This window comes from Zootoca vivipara, chromosome 13 (genome assembly GCF_965207765.1).
Source record: "Zootoca vivipara chromosome 13, rZooViv2.hap1.1, whole genome shotgun sequence".
NCBI lineage: Eukaryota > Metazoa > Chordata > Lepidosauria > Squamata > Lacertidae > Zootoca > Zootoca vivipara.
This window is the reverse complement of record NC_142596.1, coordinates 43,754,759-43,777,383: the sequence shown is the minus strand read 5'-3', so window position 1 is coordinate 43,777,383 and position 22,625 is coordinate 43,754,759. Positions and strand designations below refer to the sequence as shown.

Genomic DNA, 22,625 nt, shown 5'->3' with positions numbered 1-22,625 from the left:
TAATTACCTGGAAGAGATTGGGCCAGACATACCCCATTTATTTATTTAAATTCATACAACAGGCAACAACTGTTTTGCACGGGGTGGGGGGTAGGGGTGGGCGGTTTGCATTCCTGACCCCTGCACACATCGGTGGAGCACATGTAAGTCTGTTCCCTCCCTGCCCGTTCCAGCCCTACCCGTTCCAGCCACTTCTGGGTTGTGTTACGCACACATACGCACCTAAAACAGTTGTTGCCCTGCACACAATAAGATCAATTAAAAAATTCCAACCCTATTTTAAAACAAACAAAACTTATAATACTAAAACAGATTAAAATTATCTCAAGTTTCTAAGCATCTGATGGCATCAAAACAGAACTTTGGGGCAGATGCAGCCGTAATAGCTTATCAAGTTTGAAGGAATTGAAGTATTGAGAAGACAGCAACCAATATGATCATGGGGTCTGGAAACCAAGCCTTATGAGGAACAGTTGAGGGAGTTGGGTATTTTTACCCTGGAAAAGAGGAGGCTGAGATGAGATATGATAACCCATCTTCAAATATCTATAGGGCTGTCACATGGAAGATGGAGCAAGCTTGTTTTCTCTTGCTCTGGAGGGTGGGACCCAAACCAATGGATTCAAGTTACAAGAAGAGATTCCAACTAAACATCAAGAATATCTTTCTGACGGTAAGAACTGTTCGATAGGGGAATGGACTTACCCAGAAGGTGGTGGCCTCTTCTTCCTTGGAGGTTTGTAAGCAGAGGTTGGATGGCCATCAGCCATGGATGTTTTAGTTGAGATTCCTGCATTTCAGGGGGTTGGACTAGAGGACCCTTGGGGTTCCTCCCAACTCTACAATACTATGATTCTAAGTAATACTGTTACTACCTTGTGATAAGTTGTGCATGGTCTAATGATAAATTACACTAATGATCTACTTACACAATTTATACTGTGCTTTGTGTGGAAAGTGACAAATATATATTTATTATTGGAGTACTTTATATTTGAGCTAATATGTGCGCCATAATAACTTGACCCTGGGCAATTCTCTCTTTTTTCCAAACTGAGAAAAACTTTGCTACCCTAAAGTCGATTTTGTTGTGCATTCATCTTGTTAACAGTTACAATGTAACTGAATAATTATGGTAAAAATAACAGCAGGCCTGAGCGGCTTCGGATGCCCAGAAAAGCAGCTTAAAAAAGCATACATTTAAGAACATATTTGCACACCGCCTTTTCTATTTTTTTTTTAAAACACCCAACGCAATTTCGACTTCAGCATAAAAACAATGCCCGAGCACTCATAACGCAATAATACGCCAGGCCAGAGCAATGCCAGTCGATCAAAAACATATGCGAGTTTAGCAACCAATTCAAACGCGGCAGCACGTCTGGAACTGACTTTTTAAAACCCGCTATTGTGGATAACAGGGGAAATGGCGCATGCGCTCTCGCGCTCCCGCTACAAGCCTTCCCCATATAGCGCAAGCGCAGCTCCACCTGCTAAGGGCGGCACGGCAGAGGTCGAGTCTTGTGTTACAGCGTGGAAGATGTGCGCGCGTGCGCAGAAGAAGAAATCCGTCGTGCGCCCTTTCCGAGGATGGCGGGGGTGGGTGGGTGGGAGAATGTGCGCGTGCGTAGGAAAGGAACCCTCACGCGCGCCGCCCAACGGCAGCAAGTGAAAGAAGGGGGCGTGGTTCTTCCTCTTTCTCTCCGCCTTCTCCGCTTCCCCCCCACTTCTCCCGGCGTGCACCGCGCCCGCGCTGGCTGACTCTGGCCACGTCCCCGGGCCACGTCGCTCGGTGTCCGCTGAGCTCTCGCCATCTTCGGTCCGGTCGCCGGCTCCTCTCCCCGCTTCTCCTCCTCCTCCTCCTCCTCCACCTCCTCCTCCTCCTCCAGCGCGGCCGCCGGCGCCATGAACGTTTTCCGCCTCACCGGGGACCTCTCCCACCTGGCGGCCATCATCATCCTCCTCCTCAAGATCTGGAAGACCCGCTCGTGCGCCGGTGCGTCGGGCTCGGCGCGCGGTTGGCGAGGCTGAGGCGGCGCGAGGGACGTCGACCCCCGGCCATTGGGGGGGGGAGGATCCGCCTCGGCCCCTTGCCTCGGGGGGGGGAGTGGGGGGGCTGGTTGTTCTGCCCCCTCGACCCACTGCGAAACGAGCGGGGAAATTTTGGGGTGCAGGATTTTTTGGGGGGTGACTCTCCCCGTCACTCTCTCCTCCCTATGGGGTTTCCTTTCAGAGACTTCGGGGTGCGGAGTGGGGAGGGTGCGTCCCTCTTGCCACCCCCTCTTTCTTTTATCTTTGCCTTTAGTGGAGGGGGGATTTGGATGGGGTGATCCCTATGCCCTCCTGTTTTATGGGGGTAGTTCCACTCCTTCAGTTGTGGTGGAGCCTGACTGAGGAGGGAGTGCCTACTTTGGGGATGGTGCCCCCATATTCTCCTCTGTGTGTGTTGGCGGAGCAAGCTTGGTTGACTATGGGATGTTGAAGTGGAGCGGTTTCCAACCCTCCCCCCTCCCACAAAAAAATGCTGTCTCCTGTGTGTCCAGTTGGGCAAGAACGTCAGATGAGGGGCAATTTGGGGTGTGTGGAGGTGGGTGGGTGGTGATGGGGTGGAGATTTCTTGTAAGTGAGGAGCTTATGGGAGGCTGGAGCAGGTTAGGCATTTGGGGGTACTCATTTGGGGGGGAGTGGTGGGTTCCCCTACTTACTCTTGTATTTGGCAAGGGTTTGGCGTAATTGTGGAAGCTCATGGAATGCTTGGGGGGATTGTGATGCTGATTTGGGGACGGTATTCCTGCCATGCCTCCTACCTCTAAAGGGGGAGATCTGAGAAATGACTTCTTTTAAAGGTTATGAGAAGTGGAGCTGTCTGCTAGAGAAAACTTTTGGGGTACTTGCAGAGTGGGGCCAGTGTAGTTCAGTGCTAGAGTGTTGAACTAGGGCCAGGTACACCCAGGTTCAAATTCCTGGTGGAGGTTGTCAGGTGGCCTTAGACCTCTCTGAACCGTAACCGCCCTCACAGGTTGCTAGGGTAAGGATGTGAGAGATCGTGTGTTTTGTTCCTGAGTTCCTTGGAGGAAGGATGTAATATGTGATAAAATATATTGATTGGGGGCCACTCCTGCAGTTGCATCAAATAAAGAGTTGGTAAGCCTATACAGCACTGGAATATGTGAAGTCTAGAGCGTAGAGGTTACTGTCTCTGTCTTTCAAAAAGGGGAGGGTAGGACAACTCTATGAATATCTTTGAAAGGGTATCCTGAAAAGAGAGCTTTATGTTCCTTTATGTATTCTGTATGGGAAATATTTGTTGATGAAGATCCCATTGGAGTGCAGAAAAGGTTTGGGGGTTTTCTTTTTCTTTTAATAGTGTTGTAGGTAGAGAGATTTCATAGTGCTAGTGAATATGTAATAAGTCAGAGACTCTGAATGAGTCAAAATCTAGGCAACCTGATTTGCTAACTCCTCCATAATGATGAATATTCAGGTCAAATAACTTTGTCATCTCTTTCTTGCTTCAAGAAAAGCACAGTAATATAAATGAGATGAATGAACAGAATAACTGCCTTCTTAGCACACAATGATGTAGTACAGGCATCCCCAAACTTCAGCCCTCCAGATGTTTTGGACTACAATTCCCATCATCCCTGACCACTGGTCCTGTTAGCTAGGGATCATGGGAGTTGTAGGCCAAAACATCTGGAGGGCCGCAGTTTGGGGATGCCTGATGTAGTAGGTGAAAGAAAATTCCTGGTGCAGCATTCAGCCCAAGCAAAATCATGGTACAATGTGAAGGGAGCTGCAGGAAGTAGGTATGACTTCTCTCTCTCTCCCCATCCTACCATTCAGACATCTTATTCATTCTGAGGCAGTTGTGCACAAATAGAATGAATGGATTTAAAGCAAAGGGGATGGTAGTTTGCTTTCCTGAGGCTAGAACTTCCCTTTCAGATTCTGGACTTGCAGGGGAAAATGAGTTTTACCATCCTAATCAAGATACATTGTCTTTTTGCAGTACTGTAGTTCTGAAAGTGAAGCCTTACAAGATAGTCTAAATAGTTGTGCTTTTTCTGAATGCTTTGCAGAAACAGCAGGTTTTTATGCATAATTTGCAAGTCCCAAGGTTGTTCTTCTGAATTGCTGGAACTTCTGTTTATAGATTTTCATGCTAGACCCTTTATTTATTTGTAACTGAAAGGGTTAACCTGTGATCCGACTTGATCTGAGAGCTTGGCAAGCTCTTTTGCTTGTATTGCCAGCTGCATTTGAAAATTGGAAGCAAATGACTGAATCAAGGCTTGGGAGAATAGGCTCTCAATTGGGATTCCTGGCCTAGTCTGACGTGGCAGCTAACAGAAGGTGTGGCAAACAGAACTGCCTGGAAGAGAGAGATCAGTTGTATTCTTGCTGCACCCCTATGTAATTTCCTCAATAGAAATTTATTCAGCTGAAGAAATCCTTGGTTGTGTTGCAAAACAAAACTTGTTCCCAAAAGGGCTGTTTTAAGCTCTTATTTTGAAGATAGATTTTTGTTATTTTAATCTAGAAATGAGAACTTACTCATTCTGATGCTTCCGTGTGCCTGTTTGTTTACAGCAGGGGTGGCCAACTCCCAAGAGACGGTGATCTACTCACAGAGTTAAAAACTGGCAGTAATCTACCCCCTTTTTTAGGAAGGAGGAAGGCCCTTTCAGTTCATGTGAAAGTTGTTGAGTTTTTTCAGGGAGGAGGTAAATGTTGAGCTTTTTTTAAGGGGAGCCACAGTTGTTCAGCTTCTTTGGAGGGAGCCAATAATCTACCAATGATCTACCGCAAACATCCAGTGATCTACCAGTAGATCACGATCTACCTGTTGGACATGCCTGGTTTACAGCATTTACACCCTGATTTTAGTCTCAGAATAGATTTTTGTAAGTTGCTTTAAGATGGCACACCCTTAGGCTCACAGTCTAAAAAGATGAGACATGACAGGTGAGCGAAAAAGAAGGGAAGAAAGGAAAGCAAGCTCAGTCACAAGTTTTTTTAAGCTGCTGCAGCTATTCAGTACATTTCACTTAGACACACATTCCTTGTTTATCCTGCATTGATGGTTTGACTTTGAACTGTGCTCTTATGTCTAAATACTATTCTAGACTGATTCTGTGTTGGTAATTTTGTTTGTAGTCTTTATGATCAAGCCAAGTAGATTTTGAACTGTGAACTTTGTAAGGCAGAAGAAATGCTATCTGGTGGCAAAATGCATCATTCACAGTTGACTAATTCCTGGGAATTTAATAGAGCTCTTTTTAAAGCTGCAGACTGGAGTTATTGTAGAAAAGTAGCCAGAGTTTGAATAAACCATGGGTCCCCTCATATGCAGAACTGTTTAGAGTTAGAATTCATTAACTTAATATATATCTCTGTTTTGTAACCAAGCAGTCTTATTATCCCTATAGCTTGACGCTATCGCATGCTTACTTAAAAGTAAGGCCAGTTGACTACAGTCCTTACTGTAAGGACTTACTACTTAGTCATTAGTAAGGTTATATACTCGGGGACGTGGGTGGCGCTGTGTGTTAAACCATAGAACCTAAGGCTTGCCGATCAGAAGGTCAGCAGTTCGAATCCCCGCGACGGGGTGAGCTCCCATTGCTCGGTCCCAGCTCCTGCCAACCTAGCAGTTCGAAAGTAAGTGCAAGTAGATAAATAGGTACCACTACAGCGGGAAGGTAAATGGCGTTTCCGTGTGCTGCTCTGGTTTGCCAGAAGCGGCTATCATGCTAGCCACATGACCTGGAAGCTGTACGCTGGCTCCCTCGGCCAATAATGCGAGATGAGCGCCGCAACCCCAGAGTCGGTCATGACTGGACCTAATGGTCAGGGGTCACTTATATAGAATTGAAAACTGGCTGCAATCATGTGTGCTTGGAAGTAAACCTCAATGAACTGAAACTTCATTTCGTTAAAGGATTGAGCAGTTATATATGCAAAGGGACCTGTTTTAATAGCATGTTAATAGCTATTAAATATATTTAATAGCTATTAAGAGTATGACCCATTCATTGTTAAACTTTGTTCCATGTACTATCCTAGCCTGCATCCAGCTTATTGTATATTTATTTTCAATGCCTATAACACTATGTATTCATAGTGTATTCAACACTAGGAAGCCCATAAGGAGCAAGTGAGATCTGGGTAGCTGGGAGACAGCTTCTTGTGCCTTTGAGCAAAGCATCATTGGGACAATTAGTTGTACCCTTTCTGACTTTTATTTTGCCCCAGAGCAGGGATAACCAATGTGGTGTCATCCAGAAGTTGTTTGGACCACAACTCCCATCAGCCTCAGGAAGCATAGGCAATGGTCAGAAATTATCGGAGTTGGAAATCCAGCAACATCTGAAGGGCACCATGTTGACTACCCCTGCCTCAAGGTGTCCTTGCAAAGGGGGAAGAGTATATGTAGTGAGATCATGTTTGGGTAGAGATCCTATTAGTTTATTTAATAAATGATGAAAACACCTTTGCAAATCAATTAATGCAAACACTTTCATAACGAGAATAGTTTTTTTCTTCTAGGGGCTTAGTGTTATCACTCCTAAGACTGACAAGAAAAAATTGTTTAGCACCAGCATTGCTAGTATAATGTGAAATAGTTACATTGAATCGAAGTGTGTTACTTCTAGAGAATGCTGGCAACCAACAGAGATACGCAGGCTTCCAAATTTAAGGCTTTAAAAGCTACTGGTAATGTTCAAAACAAATATATTTGCTTATTCTTTAACACAATTTTTTTTAAATAAACCGTGTTGATCGACAGAAAACAATTGCATCAAGATGAAAGGGAGAGTAGATGACATTCTGACATTTCACAGGAAAGTGGTGGTTAAGAAAAACAATTATAACAGGGAAAATTATTACCATCTACTTCCCTTTTGTATAAAAGACTTATCAGATATTGTAACGAATTAAAAGGATACAAATTTGAACTGTCATGGGGCTACTGAAATAAAAGGTACGGTATCTGACACTAAGAGTACTTATAAGCAACAAGAGGGCTGTAAGAGTACAGTCGTACCTCCACTTACGTATCCCTCTGGATACGTAATCTTTGGGATGTGAACGTGGTAAACCGGAAGTCTTTTTCTGAGTTTCGCCATGTGCGCATGCGTGGTCCTCCGGTTGCAAATTCCTTGGGATGCGGCCAGATCTCTAGAATGGATACCGTTCGCAACCGGAGGTACCACTGTAACTTAAAAATTGGGACCTGTGGTAAGTTTTTGGTTGTTGAACACTTCTTCCTTAGTATTGGACAGCTAATTCTCAGGCTTCCATCAGCACCTTTTCTTATCAGAGGGAAAAATGAGAGACTGCAAAGTCAGTTAGCTCAGCCAGCACCAATTGCTGTTTGACTCCTTCCACCTCAGAACTTTCTCCCTTGGTGCCGGTTGTGTCTGGTCATTACAGTGGTACCTCGGGTTACAGACACTTTAATCTGGAAGTAGTACCTTGGATTAAGAACTTTGCCCCAGGATGAGAACAGAAATTGCATGGTGGAGGCAGCGGGAGGCCCCATTAGCTAAAGTGGTACCTCAGGTTAAGAACGGTTTTGGGTTAAGAATGGACCTACAGAATGAATTTAGTTCATAACCAGAGGTACCACTGTACAACAATTACATTACACTCTCTGCCTGGTTTTTATTTCCTTTTCCTCCATTCCCTTTTCCATTTGTAACATGTCTATTGGATTGTATACCATTTTTTGAATGCATTGGCAGAAAGGTGGTATCTAAACAGTTGTCTTGACAAAATAGCATGACAAAATAGGCTGAGTCATAGAGTGCATCCATGCTTTTGTTTTATCTTGCTGAAAAATGCAACCTCTATTGCTTGCTTTGTTCACATTGAGCTGAATGGAGCGTAGCTAATAAATTTGCACGTGATGCCACATTATGACAATGTAATGAGGCATGTATTGTAATCAACACCTATTTTACATGAAGTGAGACAATCTTTACAAAAATGTGATCTCTGAACTTACTATAGTGATCCTATAGGCAAAATGCCCACAACTAGTAAAAATAATTTATGATCCTTTCTGCTGGTGGTCAGCTTTGATACACAGTGATTCCTGATCAGTGCTACTGAACCATTTCTGAGGTAGAACATAGGAAGACATTCTGTGAGTGACAGTGGTCCATAGGACTATCCCTAGTTCTCTTCATTGTTGCATTTTGTTGTTGTTGCTCTCTAGTGATTAGCATTCAGTGAACCTAGCTACTTTTCTGATAAATATTCCTTTTGCTCTTATGCTCTTATGATTTGACCTGTTCAGTATAGTGCCTGGTACATTGTTGGTTATGAATAAAAAGCCAAATAGTAGCAAAAGAGGTAAGTAGCAGAAAATTGCTAGCAATAGGTGGCAATATATGAAACTTCTGGGTTTTCAATCTGGAGCTCAGATTACCATACGGTTCTGTTGCATTGCGGTGGTGTTGTGCAGTGAATCTTGGTGTTTGAACTAAGATAGTTCGCATGGCTTGGGTTTTTAAATACCCTTTCTCACACTACTTCTTTTTATTCCTTTAGGTATATCTGGGAAAAGCCAGCTTCTCTTTGGTCTGGTGTTTACCACTCGTTACCTGGATCTCTTCACTTCATTCATTTCTTTTTATAACACTTCTATGAAGGTATGATACATTCAATATGCAAGAGGGGCTACTGAATTGTCTCCACATACCTCTTAATGAATTCACCTCCATGGTAATTTTGAGTAAAGGCTGAAAGTAAATTCAAATGTGCTTCTCCCTGTTTATGTTAAAGTTAATGTGGGTCTGCTGATTAAAAAAACAACCATTGTGTTCCAGCCGTAGGGAAGATGCAGGTTTGCAAATGTCACAATAAATTACCTTTGTGTTGCCAGTCATCTGCAGTGTCTTGAGTCATACGAGTTTCACTCCTAGATGACAGCTTTCTCTTTTTTACACATGGATAAACTGTTTTGCCTGAAAGGGTTGAAGTCAGCTCTTGAGGCAGTTTGCTGCATTGCCTGATGGTTGCAACTTAGTTTGTCCTTCGATAGCTTGATCAGGTTCTCTCAGTTTTATTATCACTATGACTATGTTCTTTAAAATTCCTACAAAGTATCTGCCCAGCAACAAAGCCAGCGCTATTTTGTGTCCCTGGAGTATGCCTGACTCTAGGGCTGATGCAGCCCTTGGGTGGGGCGAGGCTGCTGCCTCAGGCAGTGGGAGCCCCCAAGGCGGTGCCCCTGCAGGTGCCTCACCTGCCCCACCACATCCGGCACTGGTGCTGGTTTGGGGCAAGATCACACCGAAATTGTGTGATCTTGCAGAGATCTTGGCGTGGAGGTGGTGAGGCAGGCAGTGCAAGCTGCAGGGTGGCAGCGGCAGGGCAGGGTGGCACTCCCCATTTTGCCTCAAGCGGTGAAATGGGATGTGCCACCCCTGTCTGACTCTTCACCTTCTGAGGACTCTGTGCCTTACTTGAGGGGTTTCTTAGTTTTGGAGCAGAAGCACTAGGTGTGTATATGTGATCATCCCAGTGCCTTTGGTGAAGAAAAAGAAAAGGTTCATGAAATGTGTATAGGGCCCTCAGACCAGTGTCTTGCTAATTAGTATTTAGTATTTGCTTTGCAAAACTGGCTTTGCCTTCTGAACTCTTTTTAAAAAATAAATCATTTTTATTTAATTTTCCACTTTAACTATCCAATCATATTCCAGATTATACAAATATCAATCAATTAATCCAAATATTCAGCCAAATTATAAAAAAATTATTCAGACTTCCCATGCTTCGACTTCGGAGGATCTGATCATCTTATAATTTACTGCATTGCTAATCAATATAATCAAAGTCATTTCCAATAGTTCTGTTGTTATCCTCTTCTTTTCACAGCCTCTGAGTTGTTCCAGCAAACGTGTTTAACAAAGCAATATATGACTCTGTGTGGATTTTATGTCCATGGTTCCCTTCCGTAGATTTGCAATATCTTCTCACACGCTGGTATTCTGCCAAGTCAGTCCAATAGTCTGAGAGTCTTTTTACTGCTGCCGCCGCCATCTTCATGTAATTCCAATAAATCAAATCCAAGCATCTGTTCATTAGTTTCTCAAGACCGGTTACATAATACAGTTTTTCCAGGAGAGTTTTGCCAGATCAAAGCTGGAAGCACACATCTAATAATATATTTAAGGCTCAACTCCCTCTCTGACTCCATCTGTGGCTCGGTCTTGATTCCAACATGGCTAACCCCAATTAAAACTGCATCACACCCACAAACTTTCCAGGATATAGTCCAAAACGTTTATTGACAAAACTCCAGCAGCTACTGAGATTTGCTTCTGTTTGATATTAGTAATTTGGGAAATCTTTGATCATCTTCCAAATAAATCCGAAAATAAAAGCCTTAATTGTATATATTTTCATTTCCACACAGTTTAATTTTAAAAACCATATTATGTCAACAGATTCCACTTTCCAGTCTCGCTTGCTATAAATGTTATAAACGGTTCTTCTAGGGGTTTTTGTTAAGTAAGATAAAAAGGCACAAATAAAAAAGTCTCCCCCCCCACTTCCATTCCGTTCCCACATACGGTACTAACTCTGTCTCTGATGTAATCCTTCTTCAATTCACTTTTCCTTCAGTGGCTGGGTTGTTTTTGCAGCGTAGTACCTCATTTCCCGCCCGAAGCATGTCCAAAACTTAAATCTAATTTTTCCTCTTAAGAATTGGAACTTGGTTCGCTTTGCAAAAGCAGCTTCCAGGAGAGCCAGACTATCTCGGGGGCTTCCATCCAGTGCCCCCAGCCCCTCCTTCCTTCCGAAGTAGAAGCTGGTTGATGGGCATCTGCGGATGAGACTGCGTCTTCCCGTACCCCCTGGGAAGATTTAGGGAGGCTGATTACTCCCATCTCAGCCTCTAGTTACCCCGTGATAGCTGGAGAGATTTTATTTTCAGCCATCTTCTGCGGCGCCCCAAGCGGAAGTCCCTGCCTTCTTAACTCTTTAGGTTTCTTCACTTTCTTGTCAAGAAATGAAAGAAGACTAAAGATGATGGGGATGACAGTCAGGTTAGAGGGGAGTGGGAACAGTGTTCGGAACAGCAGTAGTCTCCTGGAAGCACTCCTTATGCCCCACCCCCCACCCCGGTTATACCTTTAAAATGGAAACTGAAATTCTTCACATGGTAAAATCTGTGCTTGGGATGCCTTGAATGTATGGCAGCGTGCTCAAACTGACCTGCCTTAATTGGGTGCACATGACCTTTTTATAGCTCTCTTAGTCTACTTCCATAAATTCAATACACCAGCTGCTCCACAAGCAGGCATGCAGCAATCCTGACTTGGAAGCCTTGCTGGGAGAGTGTGGTGGAGAAAGCCAACCTTGAACCAAACCCACTTTCAAGGCTGGGTTTCTGACGGACCTCCGTTTTGAGATTAATGTGAATGTTTGCTTATGCAATTCTGACTACATGACTACAAGTACATGAAGGGGATGAGTATTGGTTGGGCTTGAGGATCAGTTTGGCCTACTTGTGCTGATATATATGCCCTCTCAAGCAGCTGAATTTTTATTGGATCCCAATATATGCTGGTTGTGTTATGAAATATTTACAATATATGAACTGTGAGCTAAGTAAAATGACTTGGTGTAAAAAGTTACACCTGTAATACAAAAAGATAAAAAGCCAGTCCAGTGAGGGGTATGGGAGCACTTGGTGCTGCAGAATCACTGGTGCTAAACAGATATGTAGATCTGATCTGTCCCCTGGTTTTGGGATCACCCCATATGAGAGCATGATAGAATAAAAAAGTGATTAGTAGCTTGTCTCAAACTGTCATTGAATGTTTGTTGCTACCAATGAGGAGTGCTTATCTGTACTTAATTCATTTACCTTATAACTGCCAAAATTCCCTGTCTAGTCAGGGAAACATAATGGTCATAATTGCATCTTGTTCACACAGCTTTCTTCATGTCTGTGAGCCCTAGAATAAGGGCTGATCCTCTATTTGATTCTAGTTTTAATTTGGTCTATGAGAAAACTTTTGCCCAGCTTTTTTTCTATTCATGATGTGCAAAGAAGCCACAAATCCTTCAACTTTAACTATTTGGAAGTAAATGATACTGAAATGTTTATGGAGCTGTGCTTAGTCACAATCAGACTCTTTCAAATGTTCGTTTAGATCTATTGCTATTAGCCAGTTGTGTAGTCTGTAAAGACAAAACTAGGAACCTGCCATTTTACTGATGAAAGGTTGGCTCCAAACTTAGAATTGTTTAGAGTAGACCCATCAATGGGGCAAGCTTGTCCTGACTAACATAAGTTTCATTGATTGCCGTGGGTCTACTCCAAGCATGACTAAGTCTGGATCCAACCCCAAATAATTATCCTCCCCTTTGGCGGAGTAGAACCACCATAATGACAGGAGCAGGTAAAGAAGATCCAATGTCTACCCTACTTATGATGGGGATGCAGCTTGAAATCCTGGGAGGCTATGCAGTGTCATCTTTTGTATAGCCTGCCCTTTTCTCATCTGTGGACCCAGGGACAGGGGGGGATGACACCCAGATATCTGCGCGTGCTTTGCTTGCTTATGCAAGTGCATGTGCAAATGCCAAAAGGAGGCACAAGAGAATCGGCAAGGAACAACCTTGGCAACCCCAGGAGGTTCAGTTTGCTTCCTTGTTTGTAGCTTTTGCTGTAGTCTGAAGCCTCTCTTATGCAAGTGTTTGCAAGTAACCAAATTGATCAGGCCCTGATGCACTGTTACTGTTGCTCGAAATTCTGCTATACTGTATGTTCTGTAGCAATTTTAATGTATGGATTTCAATATTGCGTTCTTTTATTATTATAATTCATTGTATTAAGCTATTGTGTGCCATCCTACAATCATTTCAATGAAAGGCAGCTAGCAAATCCAGTGAAGAAATTGGTTTAGCCTAAGGGTGGGATCTTGTGGCCCTCTAAATGTTGTGGACTCCCATCAGGCCCACTAAACGTCAAATTGACTACAGAACCCCATTGCCCGAGCAGGCCCCTCACCTGTAAAATTAGCCAGCATCTCTTAATTTTCTCTGCTAGTAGGACTGCTTTGAATTTATGTCTTCACCCCAAATGTAACTTTATCCAAACCATGTTTCTTTTTTATCTTAATAATCATAACCAGTTGTTATTGGTGAGTTTTCTCCAGGCTAGTCCTGACACATGGTTGTCATAAACTGAATACAGAATCTCTGTATTGGAGGCTAGTGCTACTTGTAATCCTGCCTTTTGCACTTTCCAGATGTTATTGTTGTTGGCATCCTGGCCACTGCTTTCTAGGGATTTTTCTGTGTCTGATTGGCTATTTGTATACCACCTCTGGGATGGTGACTCATGCTGCCCTTTCTGTGTGCTACAGTGCATGGAAACTAGGTCCCGCTTGTTAAAGTGTTCTAAGTATTAGTTCCCTGAGAATATGCTTACAGATGGTGAGCGGAGAACCTTGAACATTTCGCCTGGGGTTGCTGTGGCCTAGTTGGTTAGGCAGTGACCTGGATTCCACATCTGACACAGTTTGTGCGACCTTCAGCAAGTCATTAAATTTTTCTTGGCCTTAGCCTTCTCCACTTGATAATTAAGTCTGTGTACAGTATTTTTTATCATGAACATAATGAAGCCCAGTTTCCTCAAGGTAACCTCTTCTGGATGAAGCCCTGAAAACAGAAGCTGGGAGCTGCCTCTTTAACTGTAGGCTCATTAACTATGTTGGATGCCTCTTGTGTTAACCAACGATGCACTCTTCAAATATACTAAAGCAGAATATGTGTATAATTTAGATAGTGATCTAAGCCCACTTCCAATCTAATCTATGCATGTCACCTAGAAGAACCAGGAGCTGCAGGCTGCCTAACTGAAGCTGTCTGTCCCTGAGAGACCATGACATCTGCTGCTACCTGGCCCTGGTTGCCAGGCCATTATTTCAAGTTGGTTGCTATTCTCCTCATTAGTCATAAAGAGAGCAGCATGAGTTTAAATATTCACTACAGTGGTGTAATGAAACTCCTGAGAGTGGACACTTTATACCAACGGTTCCTAAACTCCCCCCCCCCCTGGACCACTTGAAAATCCCAAGGGTCTTGGCAGACCACTGAATGCTTTTTTGGGGGTGGGGCTGCTGTAGCTATTGTAATGTGCTGTGCAGATGATGTGTGGTTTTTAATTTATTTTTAATTCATTTATTTAGAGTATTTGTACCCCACTCTTTAGCCGAAAAGACTCTTGGAGTGGTTGACATACAAATCAATTAAAACAAGACATTTCCTGCCTTGTCAGCTTACAATATAAAGAACAAGGGGAAAGGGACAGGGAGTGAAGAGGAGAAAGGCAAACTCAAGCACCAATTCTTAAATGGTAGTTCTTCTAATGACCAGCTAGCACAAAAACAGCTCAGGAGCAGGAGACAGGAGACGGAACCCAGGCATAGGCAAACTCAGCCCTCCAGATGTTTTGGGACCCATCATCCCTCACTAACAGGACCAGTGGTCAGGCACGATGGGAGTTGTAGTCCCAAAACATCTGGAGGGCTGAGTTTGCCTATGCCTGGAATAAGCACTGCTTCCTATTGCTCCCAGTGAGTAGAAAGGTTACAAACTGCAATACAATAAAAAGTGCTATAAAAAATATAAGTTGCAATAAAAATGCAATAAAAATCAATATGAATATTTAATACAATAGATGTGCCATCGTACATCTACAACAAATCCACCCTGTGGAACGCCCTCCGACCAGAGGTCAAAGAGAACAACAATTACCAGACCTTTAGAAGGCATCTTAAGGCAGCCCTGTTTAGGGAAGCTTTTAATGTTTGACGGATTTCTGTATTTTAATGTTTTGTTGGAAGCCGCCCAGAGTGGCTGGGGGAACCCAGACAGATGGGCGGGGTATAAATAATAAATTATTATTATTATTAGTAGTAGTAGGCAATTATACTTAATTTTTCAGACTCCCATGCCTCAGATTCCCAGAGCCCCCTGCTAATCACCAATATCCCTTGCTTCCTTTTCAATTTATCGCTTATTTAACAGCCTCTGATATAAATATCACATATTTTCAATGCGCACAGCCAAAATCATGCAAAGTCAGGAACCCCCAAAACTGCCCCTACTGTAAACATTTATAAAGCAAGCAAGATCAGAAAGTGGGAAATTTATTGAATTAATATGTTTTTTAAAAAAATATATAAACTGTGAATTGAAAATATAAATAATCAAAGTATGTACTCTTGGATTCGCTTGGAATGTGGTTAAAGATTCCTCAAAATATGGGCATCAAAGAGAAGCAATCTCATTAGCGGCTGCAAACCTGTCAAGAAACTTTTGAGTTATGACGCAGCTATAATTTAGATTCCGCCATACTGGAGACAAAGCCGGCTACGATATTAGTCAAAGGGGGAGAGAGCCATAAATAAGACATTAGATGTGTGTTTATAGTTCTGATCTGGCAAATCTCCCCTGAAAAGGCTATATTGAGGAGCGATCTGGAGCAAACATCACAGAGGATTAAAGATTTGATGTATGGGGACTGCTCAAAGATGGCTGCTGCTGGCTGTGAGAAGGATTTCTGGATTCTGGATGGACTTGGCAAGATACCAGCGTGCGAAGAGACAGTGCTAATTTATAGAGGAATCATAGGCATAAATTCACACAGAAATATATATGGTTTGCTCAAACTTGCTTGCTCGAAAATCTCAGGGGCTTGAAAGAAGATAGAAAGATTTTAATTGACTATTGGATAAGATCTAGATTTATTGATTAGAAAGCAATGACTATAAGAGGACTAGGCTTTCTGAGTCTGAAGCATGGGAAGTCAAATTTAAATTTGTATAATTTGGCAGAAGATTTGGATTGTTTAATTGATATTTGTATAATTTGAAAATGGATTAGATATTTAAATTGGAAAATCTGATAAAAATGTTTATTAAAAAAAACACCTGCCCCTACCCCCAGTGAGGCAGAGGGCTGCTTTTGGGACACTGCCAGAGTCCTCACACTGCCTTCTCAAAGCTCAATAAGCAATGAAAACCCACTGTGTGAGTAGAGGGAAAATAAATAAATGGACAGTGGGGAACTGGGTTTCCCTCGCTCTCCATTGATTGATTGTTTTAATGACTATTTAAAGTTGCGATCCCATGAGTAAAGCGAGCACATGTTGCAGGTTTACTGTAGTTGCACCTTTTCTCACACAAATGCTCCAGCTACAGTAGGTAGAGGGGCAGAATCAATGAGATTTTACAACTAACCATCTATAGTTGAAGCTGCAGCATTAGAATTGACAAGATTTATGTTGCTTTCAAGCCATTAAAACTTGAGGCGAAGATCCCACTTTCCTTAAAATTCTGAAGGAACCCAAATCAATCAGTTTGTAGGTATGGGAGGGGGTGGGAATTGCACTTCCTTATGTTCCAGGTACCCGTTTTCTATGTTAAAACAGAGCCAGTCCCAAGAAAATGAATAATCGCTTTCCTGCTGTAGACAATGCAATATGTTGATGAATGTAACTGAGCAAATGGGAGCAGGAAGGGGGAACACGCTTCAATGGTCAACAAAGATCCCCTTTGTTCCTTGTTGTATGTATAAAATGCTTTTTATGGAGGAAACACAGACTAAAAGCCTGATAACTCATCTGGGTCTTTTCCTTTCAGGTTATCTACGTTGCCTGCTCGTATGCCACAGTCTACCTGATCTACATGAAATTTAAGGCTACCTATGATGGAAACCATGATACATTCAGAGTGGAGTTCCTTGTGGTTCCCGTTGGTGGGCTATCTTTTCTCGTCAATCATGACTTCTCTCCCCTAGAGGTTAGTTTATTCACAAAGCGTTGGCTTCTGAAACAATGTAAAGAGGACTTGGGCAAATGTGAAATAAAACAGAACATTTTGTTCTTTATGCTGCATCGTAAACTTGATGTTTCACTCAAAGCTGCACAGTTTGTTTGATATAGTATTTGTGTGTGGTCCAGTGGCTTGGAAGAGCTGGCGCTAGTTGTTTGGCTGGCTTAGATTTTGCTTTGGTGGGCTGCTCCCCCATATATTGCTGAAAAATCCCAACCAGGGTTAACAACAAAATTCTTTAGGAATTTTGAAATCAACTTCTCCTAAAGCCTTGCTTGTAAAAAGTCATCAAAATCTGTGTGTGATTCGGTGCAAATTGATTATCTGTATTTAGGCAAGGATTTTTGTTTAATGAGTCTGTGGGTTCCAAAATTATTCACGTGAGAGCTCATTGGCACCTCTGTGCTGGTATGATTAGGTTTAGTACACCACAGAGAGCTGAGTGCTTCATAGCTCGGTGAGCGTAAGCATGAAGAATCTGGGATAGTTCAGTCAGTGGAGCACAAAACTCTTAATTTCAGAACTGGGGGTTCGTGTCCCATGTTGGGCAAAAAGATTCTTTCATTGCAGGGGGTGGACTAGAATGACCCTCATGCTTCCTTCCAGCTCAGGAGAGCCTGATAGATTTCAGCCAACCGTAGTGGAGAGCAGATGTATAGGTACATGCTAAAATTCAAGCCCAGTTTGGTCTTCAGGCATAAATGGGTGTTAGTCCTGAGTGCAGGAGAAGGTGGCTCTAGCATCACTTCATGCAATCTTAAACTGAAGCAATACAGCACTGAAGTTAGAAGTACATCCGATGATCCCAGTTCATACCATTGTGTGTTGGTGGACTTTCTTTATATCTGAGGAACAACGCAGTGACCATAATCCTAACTATTTAAACATAATTAGTTATTCAAATATTTGTGGTGTGTTCAGTTCACTAAACAAAAACATTGAAAAATTGGGCTGGTTCTTATGACCTTCACTTCATGTAATTTAAGTTCCTCAAATAGAAATTGAGAAGTCTTTGGTGCCATCTGGGTAATTTAAGGAGAACTACAATTATTTAAAGGATGTGTTAAAAAGTAGAGAAAATGGAAAATATAGGCAACAATATACATCTTATATTTTAGCTGATCCATGATATGCACAGGAGAACTTTCATATATCAGTATTGCCCACCTTATTTCTTACTACATTTTTATTCTGCTTTTCCTTTAGTGTTCAGAGAGCCTCAGCCCCATATTCTTTTTTTTTCATTTGTTTTCAAAAGAAGAAAACAAACACACCAAATGGGCATACTGTTGCTAAACAAAAAAGCACAGTATAAAGATTACAAAGATTACATATGTATAAAGACTACAAAGCATTCTTTCGTGGTTGATTGCTTTTAAATATGTCCATCAAATTGTAGGATGTTTTGAGCATTTATTTTAACAGCAAGATGAAATAATATACTTCTAATAAAAGTATCCCTACATACTACAGTATTTCAGGATAGTACACTTTAAACGTGGACAAAATTCCATAGGGGTATTGCTCTGGTTTTTACTATTTCAAGCCACTACTAATTTCCGCCCTGTATATAAGTCATTGTGCTATCACAATTTGAAATTTGCAGATAGCTTAGACATTATTACATACCAGACTTTCCTGCACCTGCCATCAGTTTATAGATGTTTTGGATTCTTCTCGTTTACCTATTAATATCCGTTATTTTGCTAAGAAGCTACTCTCTAGGACAATATGATTCAGTCTTTTCCCAAAGATGTTTAAATATTTCATGTGTGGGGTTTGCAGGCAAGAACTTGTTATTACCAAAGTTATTCCCATCATCTCTCTCAAAATTCTTAAATTTAAAATTTAAAGTAAATCCATCATGTGACATACCACATTAAAGCCCATGAAGTTCTGAAGAGATTTGTGTTTTTAGTTTTGAGGTATCTCAAGTCTGGGTTGAGCTTTTAAGGTTTTTGTGTAGTCCAGCAAGGCCAACATTGTCAATTTTTATGAATTTCAAACCTTCAGAACTCGCAAATGGGATGAGATTAAAAAAAAAAAGTTTTAGATTTAAATTTAGTTTTGATCATTCAACAAGTGTACAGAATATTAAGAAAATTGGATGGCATGAGGTAAAAGAGTTGGATCACTTGATATGGATTAACACATACTAGACGTGGAAGCTGCCAAGTGATGGTATCACTTTTACATTTTTGTTTCGCTCTTTCAGATCTTGTGGACCTTCTCCATCTACTTGGAGTCCGTTGCTATTCTCCCCCAACTTTTTATGATCAGTAAAACTGGGGAGGCAGAAACCATCACTACTCACTATCTTTTCTTCTTGGGCTTGTACCGTGCCTTGTACCTTATCAACTGGATTTGGCGCTACTACTTTGAGGGATTCTTTGACCTTATAGCTGTCGTTGCTGGTGTGGTCCAGACTATTCTGTACTGTGACTTCTTCTATTTGTATGTTACAAAAGGTAAGACATGGGCCATGGCCTTCCTGTTCTGTAGCCCTAAAGATTATATGTATTCTAGATCCCTTGCACATGCTTTCTGTAGTATATTGCTGTGTATAATATCGTAGCTCTGTTACTCTTCTAAATAAGCACAGCTATTCAGTACTTTGGAGGTTGTGGGTGTGCTCTGGGATTTCCCACTGTTGCGTAGCGCGATAGAGTCAAATGCAGCCAAGATCCGAGTATATTTATAATAAAGCATTATCTGCAAAACAACATGAGGATGGATTGAAATGTGGTTTTTAGTCCTGGTTTGCAGGGCAAGCAAAAGCCATACTTAGGCACAAGCGACGTGCAAACACAGTGACAGAGTGGCAAACTGAGCTTTGCTGCAAACCAGAAAAGGGTGGAATTGTTACACACAAGGGGAGAGTAAGTGAATCCAGTGGTCCTTCAAGGCTCAATCCTGTATGAAAGTTTCGCAGTTCATCCAGTATTGTCACTTCTTCCTTATCTTGCCCCTGGTTCGGGAGTCTGCATTACCAGCCCAAAATAAGCAAAGCAAATGTATTTTAAGTTTGCTTCGGAATTCTTCTATTGAATATCAGAGTTTAAACATTATAAAATATCAGAGGTAGCACCTCTTCCCATAAAGGCCTGCCGCAGTATTGAGATTTGCAGGGAAGGTCCTCTTTGTAGATCTGCTGCCATATGTAGTTTATTGGGCAGCAGTGCATGAGAAGGCCTTTTCAGTGGTGGCCCCAAGCATGCCCTCCGAGGTGTTTTTTGCCTTTTCACCTTTTTGCATATGTCTCTGGGCTGCAAAATGTCACATGGTTTAATTGTATTGAGCTGTATACAACCAGCTTTGGGATTGCATGGTTGTAGGCTACAAATGCCTATAAAATAATAAAAGGCTAGAGATTAATTTTCACAAATTCTACTAATATTAAATGTCACTGTTTCTCACCATATCTCCCCCTTTACCTTTTTGTCTCCTCGGGGTAGCAAGCTCCCTTGTTTATTTCGTTAAATATTTATAAATTGCACTTTCATAAAAAAGCAAGGTGGAATACATCAAACAAGGCGGTAAAGTGGTACCTCAGTTTAAGAACCATTTGGTTTACAAACTCCACAAAACTGGAAAGAGTGTCTTGGTTTGAGAACTTTACCTCGGTCTAAGAACGGAATCCGAATGGTGGAAGGGCACTGGTGGCGGGAGGCCTCATTAGGGAAAGCGCGCCTCGGTTTAAGAACGGACTTCCGGAACGGATTACGTTCGTAAACCGAGGTACCCCTGTATATGCTTTGTTCATATTATTCCACTAAACCCTTTGGTTTGTATCCAAGTTCATCATACTTTGACTAGACCTCTTTACTTCAGTGGGGCTGCTCTGAATATGACTTACTTGGGTGCAACCCAGTGTATCTTGGTGATGCATGACGGAATAACAGTGTTTTGGTGGTTGGTAATTAGATGCGTGCATACATTTAACAATGCCTTGTTTTGTCTCTTCTTTTTTTTTAGTACTCAAGGGAAAGAAGCTCAGTTTGCCAGCGTAAGTGCCAAAACTAATCGCCAGCATCTGCCATCCTGGATGCTTAGACAGAACAATCCTTACCACAAGCGAAAGGTGAAGATGCTTGAAACAGACAGTCTCCCACGTCTCTTGCAAGAATCATTGGTGGGCTGTATAGGACCAGAGAACAACCAGCTGACTTCTGTTTGATGCATCTTGCCTTTATCTTTTTTTATTACTATGTATAAAGATTTTTTACATAAAGAAACTTAATACTGTGTGAATTTAATTCAGTGTGTAGTTTCAATTGGAATAGTTCCAAAAGTGAGATTTTGTGGGGTTGTTTATGACCAGGAATAAGTGCAAACACTTCTTATTTTCAAATGATTCTTTTTGAATTACTGACTTGTTTCGGTGCACACAGGTGTGTGCAGACTGATGGATGGTAACCGTTCTTCTCTCTTGATTTCAAATTTCATCCCACTGTATTTATTTACCCCCTAAAAAGTTGAACATAGTGTGTCAACTGAAATCAAACTATAAATGACAAAATTCTAATGGTAGGATGTCACCATTTCATGAATGTCCTTAGTTCTAATTACTCCATTTTAAAATAATAATCATTCTCCTATAGTGTCTGCCAGTGCATATTGTCTGATACTTCTCTTAACCTTCTGAATACATCAGCTTGAGAGTATTTGGTGCCAATGCAGGTTTTTTAATATAGATTTCTTTGCTTTTGTGGTTTAGCAGAAGACATTTTTTTTCCATTCAGGATAAAATGGTTCCTCATTTTTTGAGTGCATAAAGTTCTACTTTCATTCACAGCAGCCTTAGTGTTGCAGCTGTAAGGATGAACCTGTGATAGTTGTCCAATTGAAGTAATCTTTAGGTGGCAATTTTTAACTGTCTACAACTTTTTTTTAATACAAATACTTTTACAAGTAATATCCATGTTCAGCCTTTAAGCAGTTCTAGATGTACCAGTTTTGGACAATGAGTGTGATTTTTTATAAACTTGTACCTGAATCAGCAGCACCAAGTACTATACTTCATCAACTTTACATGATTCCCTTTTTTACTGAGCTGTTGCATGACTTATCCTGTGTTACCATCCTAAATAAACATTTTATGAAGTGGTATACATTGTGGTGGTGTTCTGGAACTAAGTCTCTACAACTTTTCTTTAAGATTGGTTGTAGCAATGTAATTCTTTAAAATAATTTGATTGTGCTGACTTATAAAAACAAAAGAGCTTTGCATCTAAAGACACAAATGCCCTCAAATCTTGACAGTTATGAGTATTTCACTGCATTAGTAAGAGCCACAAAAGAGAAATTGAAAAAATAATTCCTGAGAAATATATACAAGCCATTTCATCTACACTGTTAATTACCAGCCTATTTAAATATGTGCATAATCACCTGTAATCATCAGTTTTTAAAGCACAGAATTCCCTAATAAATGAGACATTTGGATTTGGGCATAGTTAGCCAAATGGGGTTTCCTACTCAGATGCTGGAGAAGTCTAAACAAACTATCGAGACATATTTCTCTCTTCTCTCCCCAACTTTGCTCATTAATACTTTCCCCGAGACTTCTCCAAAATGGGGGAAGGAAATCAATTATTGGAAGTAATCAAAGAATGGAGGCAAATGCTGCAAAGACTATGTGAAAGCTTCAATCATACCTGGAAACTAATCTGGAAAAATGCAGTCCCCGAGTCTCAAACCTCCTTACTCATGTAGATGTCTAATTTTTGTTTAAAATATATTTTCTGACTATAC

At 41.6% G+C, this 22,625-nt stretch overlaps 1 protein-coding gene across 1 annotated transcript; it reads left to right on the top strand.

Moving 5' to 3' along the window:
- The first annotated feature begins 1,778 nt into the window (after window positions 1-1,778).
- On the top strand, window positions 1,779-21,980 carry KDELR2 (KDEL endoplasmic reticulum protein retention receptor 2). The gene is made up of 5 exons (XM_035131409.3): window positions 1,779-1,996; window positions 8,563-8,663; window positions 16,680-16,838; window positions 19,087-19,339; window positions 20,847-21,980. The coding sequence occupies exons 1-5, from the start codon at window positions 1,906-1,908 to the stop codon at window positions 20,879-20,881; spliced, it is 639 nt and encodes a 212-aa protein (XP_034987300.1). The 5' UTR covers window positions 1,779-1,905; the 3' UTR covers window positions 20,882-21,980.
- The last annotated feature ends 645 nt before the right edge of the window (window positions 21,981-22,625 follow it).

What these genes read in the sequence shown, in the direction of transcription:
- KDELR2 (XM_035131409.3), top strand. Translation starts at nt 1,906, where the DNA reads ATGAACGTTTTCCGCCTCACCGGGGACCTCTCCCACCTGGCGGCCATC. An exon ending in GAAGACCCGCTCGTGCGCCG is followed by an intron (nt 1,997 to 8,562) that starts GTGCGTCGGGCT and finishes TTATTCCTTTAG; the next exon opens with GTATATCTGGGAAAAGCCAG. An exon ending in TTTATAACACTTCTATGAAG is followed by an intron (nt 8,664 to 16,679) that starts GTATGATACATT and finishes TTTTCCTTTCAG; the next exon opens with GTTATCTACGTTGCCTGCTC.